Source organism: Charadrius vociferus, unplaced genomic scaffold (assembly GCF_000708025.1).
Source record: "Charadrius vociferus isolate BGI_N301 unplaced genomic scaffold, ASM70802v2 scaffold639, whole genome shotgun sequence".
NCBI classification, from domain to species: Eukaryota; Metazoa; Chordata; class Aves; order Charadriiformes; family Charadriidae; genus Charadrius; species Charadrius vociferus.
In genome coordinates, this window is record NW_009650074.1 from 11,199 (window position 1) to 16,317 (window position 5,119).

The 5,119-nt window shown below is 42.5% G+C and overlaps 1 protein-coding gene across 1 annotated transcript; it reads left to right on the plus strand.

Moving 5' to 3' along the window:
* The first annotated feature begins 5 nt into the window (after positions 1-5).
* On the plus strand, positions 6-4,364 carry LOC104292652 (regulator of G-protein signaling 7-binding protein-like). The gene is made up of 2 exons (XM_009892063.1): positions 6-164; positions 4,194-4,364. Exons 1-2 carry the CDS (start codon positions 6-8, stop codon positions 4,362-4,364), a joined length of 330 nt encoding a protein of 109 aa, XP_009890365.1.
* Positions 4,365-5,119: the final 755 nt, after the last annotated feature.

Below are 5,119 nucleotides of genomic sequence, written 5' to 3' on the forward strand. Positions count from 1 at the left end.
TGTGCATGAGCTCTGCACCGAGCTGGCGCAGGAAGCGCCCCCGCTCTGCTGCCTCCATCTTCCAGGGCAGCAGGACCTCTCCGCACGGCCGCGACAGTCAACGCCGGAGCAGCTGCTCCGAGAGCGCCTATCAGACTCAGAGAGCCCTGGATATCTGCAAGATGGTGGGTACTACAAAAGGGCTTGGCTTAATATTTATATTTTCCGAGTGTTCTCGTCGCAGGCGGTGGTGCCGCTCCTCCTGACAACTTGCCTGTTCCCATCACGTGCAGTTGCACTATTTTTAAAACTGCAGTCCCCGTCGGGAATGCTGCCCTGTAGCCTGACTCCGTAGCGGTTCAAACACGGGAGAGGGGAGGGAAAAGCATGACCTGTGGGAAGCTGGCTGGGTGCTGCAGTAAAAGTAGTGTAGGGACCGGAGCCGGGTGCCTGGCCCTGCAGGAGCAGGAGCCCTCGCCCCAGCACATGCTGCCGTCGAGGCGCTGCCAAGCAGCTGGAGTTGCATTCTGCTAGATCCAGCCAAATCTGCCCCAGACTTGCACTCACTGCAGTCTAAATAGGTAAATAGTTGCCTCCACTGCATCACTTCACTCTGTGCTTTCTGTCTTGTGTGCAGCAACCACACTTTTGCCCTAAAATCCTTCTAAAACAGGATTCAGAATTTGACTCCCCGGAATTCTCTCCCTGACGTACGTGGTACCTGTTTCCAGTCTCCCCAGAGTAGCTGATTGCAATTGTAAAATCTCAGATCAAGCACCTGTTATTTTTCGACTTTCACATTATGGTATGACATTTTTCTCCATTCACGCTCAAAATGTTTGGATCCTGACCAGGGTTGACCTGCTGGAAAGCATCTCTGCAGAGAGGGACCTGGGAGTCCTGGTGGACAAGTTGACTATGAGCCAGCAATGTGCCCTTGTGGCCAAGAAGGCCAATGGTCTCCTGGGGTGCATCAAAAAGAGCATGGCCAGCAGGTTGAGGGAGGTTATCCTCCCCCTCTACTCTGCCCTGGTGAGGCCACATCTGGAGTACTGTATCCAGTTCTGGGTTCCTCAGTTCAAGACAGACAGGGAACTACTGGAGAAAGTCCAGCAGAGGGCTACAAAGATGATCAAGGGACTGGAGCACCTCTCTTATGAGGAAAGGCTGAGAGATCTGGGTCTGTTTAGCCTAGAGAAGAGAAGACTGAGAGGGGATCTCATCAATGCTTATAAATATCTAAAGGGTGGGTGTCAGGAGGATGGGGCCAGACTCTTTTCAGCGGTGCCTGGTGACAGGACAAGGGGCAATGGGCAGAAACTGGAACACAGGAAATTCCATCTCAACATGAGGAGGGACTTCTTTACTTTGAGGGTGAGAGAGCACTGGAACAGGCTGCCCAGGGAGGTTGTGGAGTCTCCTTCTCTGGAGATATTCAAAACCTGTTTGAATGCATTCCTGTCCAGCCTGCTCTAGGTGAACCTGCTTTGGCAGAAGGGTTGGACTAGATGGTCTCCGAAAGTCCCTTCTAACCCCTACCATTCTGTGATTCTGACGCTTTCCTCCAAACCAGCACTATACCCCCCATATCTGGCTCCTTGGGCTACAGTCAGCTGGACATTGGGCCCCAAAATTGCTCCTCTCACCAATGACAGAAATAGAAAACAAATGAACTTGCTGCTATTTTACTTGAAAAATCTGGATCTTGCTACAGCTTTGTCCAGTAGTGTTGGAAATATATCATCTGCTACTTCTGTTCTGCTGGATTCTGGCAGTATTTTTCCTTTAGTATTGCAAACTGTGCTGGCAGATACCCGCTTTGATAGTTCAAAATCGAGATCAACTCCCAGTGCGCCAAGGAACAAAAGCTGCTACAGTAGCTCTATAAATATACCCATCAAGTGGATCCTACTAGGTCCTGCATTCTTTCTCATTCCTGACAGCATAATTTGGTTAGTTAAACAGAAGTGCTAGCTTTGTTTATTCACTGTCTGGTAGAATTCACTGATTAGAAATAAAATATGATTTACAGATGGATTGTCAAGTTGCAGTAAGATTCAGGAGATAAAACCAATGTGGTTTTTTTTTTTTTCTTTTTCTCTGTCTCAATGCTGCAACATCAGTATAGTTTTGTTTTCCTTGGCAATGCTGAGATGGCTAAATATGTCCTCTATTTAGACAGGGGATATCAGGTGAGAACTGGCAAAATGTGTCTGGTGCTTTTCTTTTTTTCTTGATGCAGAATAATTACACTATAACACAAAGTAGTACAATTTCTTTTTCTCTGTTGCTTTCATGCATGTGAGAAACACACTTACTATATTGAATTTTAGTCGGGGCAAATTTGGTGGAGCAAAGAATATTTATTACAGCGCTGGGAGTTACACAGGGGATTTCTCTTCCTGTGGCTTGTTTTTCCTTTACAAGCGCTTGTTTTTATTTCGTGTTCCTTATACTTATTCATGTTTCTTCTTCAAAAATAATTTGCATAATCAATGAGTTTTTGGAATGCAACCCACCCCCCCAATTACATAATCAATGAGTTCTTGGAATGCAACCCACTCCTGAACATGCCCCCTCCTTTCTAGTGGCGCAGGCGATATGCTTCCTCAGGGGTCTTCCTGGTGGTCATCGGAGGGAGCCTCCAAATCTTTATCAGCATGTCCTTCTTGTGGCTTCTTTATTCTTTACACTTCTGTGGTTATCTTAGCTAACTACACCACCCTTTGTTTTGCAATGGTTCGGTACTTCCAACTGTTGCTTTCGTCTGATATCCTATCTAACACTGTCCCTTTTCCAAACCCATCGCAAGCACGCACCCATCTTAGCTGAAGCCATAGCAAGCACACACCCATCTTAGCTGAAGCTATAGCAAGCACACATCCATTTTAGCTGAAGCAAAATTCTTTTGCTAAATTACTTATTACAATGCATCCTCTACAGAATGACAGAGCCAAAGCCAGGTTAAGCAGAGTACAAGTATTGTGCCTGGGACTTTGGCGTGTGCTTTTTTTTTGTTTGTTTTGGGGGTGGTTTTTTTGCAGATGTATCAGAATGCATTGAGATTGTTTTTCAGCTCCAGAAGCAGAGAAACCTATTTGCTACTCTTACAATGAAATTTAGAAAAGCATGGCCAAAAAATGAGTCCCGATGCTATTCTCAGTTATAGAGAGTAATTACAGTGGCATGCATGAAGATCCAGAATGTTGCAGAAGTGACTCATGTATTTTCTGAGTATGAGAATTTGAGGGCTTGACTTTAAAATTTTGTAGATCTGATAGAATACAGGTGCCAGATACAGGGTTTTTTAGCATGCTTGTATATTTGGATATGTTGAACTCCTGGTGGTAATGATGGCTGCAGAATTATGAGCAGTTACTCTTGTCTGTTTTTATGTATTTTGGAAATTGAGATCAAACGAGCAAAACAAAGATAAATATTCTGTTCTATTGCTCCCTGCCTTCTACCCTCACCACCATGTTGAGCAAATGGTCTGATGTGCTTTCTTTCAGAAGACAGCAAATGCTTTGTTTCCTTAAAATATAGTCCCAAATAGGTGATCAGTGGAACTAAACAATAATGATCTTTCCATCACTGTAAAAGTGAAAAGGTTGAAGTGTTTATTTACTTCTTTGTGTCCCCCCCCATTGGAAAAAGTGCTTTCTAGAATCCTAACTGGAAAGTGCCTATCTGGTACATCTTCTCAGCTAATAGCTTATCAGTTTTAAGTCTGAAAGTTGGGTTAGAGGCCAGTGATAGAACAGAAATCATTACCAAAAAATTAGCAAAATCTTCAGTGTAAAAGCAAATGCTACATTGCAATCCCTAAATGTGCTGGTAATCAGGAAGCAGGAGGAGCAAAGGCAATAATTTCTGGAGATATTTTTGTCTTTTATGATAGCAAAAAATAACCTCATGCTACTAGTAAAACAGCTGTTTTTTGTCTGCTTAATATTTAAGGCTAATAACTCAAACACTTTCAGAGATTAAAAGCAGAAATACTACTTTCTGCAAATGAACATTTATAGGTCACAGAAGAGGCAGCTGGCATGGAGGTCCTAGTCATTTACTAAATCTTAGGCACTTGATCCTGTATGCCATGAAATTGGGAGCAGCAGGAACAAACCCTAGATAGGGCATGTTTTTTAAAAACTTGTTTGTTTTTATCAGTGTGGTTAAATGTCTCATGTAAGTAAATCCTCTTTGTTTTTCAGCTTGTCCAGGAGTTCAATACCCAGGTGGCTCTGTACCGGGAGCTGGTCATTTCCATTGGGGATGTCTCAGTCACCTGTTCATCTCTGCATGTGGAAATGCACAAAACTCGAACCCAAGGATGTGAGATGGCCTATCAGGCTCATCAAAAACTAGCAGCAATTTCTGGGTAGGAGTCTACTTATGATTAATTAAAGCTTTACTCATATGCACATCTTTGCTAAATACTACATTGAGGAAACTTTCAGCAAAAGCATTAACTTGTGTTTCTGTTTTAGGCATAGAGATGTATGACCACAAATTCTGCATGATGCTCATATCCTTATGATAGTGCAATTTTTGGTCAAATCCTGGTCCCCTTACCAAGGTGGTATCTTACTGATTTCACTGGATGCTTTTATGTAAGATGAATGGGATTTTACTCTGTATCACTAGGCAACTTAAAAAGATCAAGGGAGAAGCCTTGCCTTTCAAGGGTGAAATAGCAATAGCTTTCTGCCCAATCCTTCATTGCGTATACCTAATTGAACAGTGAGAGACAACTAATTCAGCTCAACTAGAGACATAGCAAAATTAGAGGAAAAAAATAATTATGTAAGGGGGGGGAATACAAATACTATTGTGAAAACTTGTGTTTACATTCTACATGTCTTTAAATCCTTATTTGTGTTGAAATAAGGATTGAAGCTTTGCCGGCATATAATGTTTGAATTTATTCTTTGATGAACTTGGTGTATTACATTATATACATTCCTTTCCATGGTGACAGAATGTGTTATCACATACTTGAGACTATGCCTCATTACAAGATAAACCAGGATAAATAGCTGTATCTTATAAAATGTGAATTCATGCTGCTTACAAAAAAGTCTAATTATTTGTGGGTTCTTCATAGTATGGTGACTGGGGCATTTGTATTAACACATGT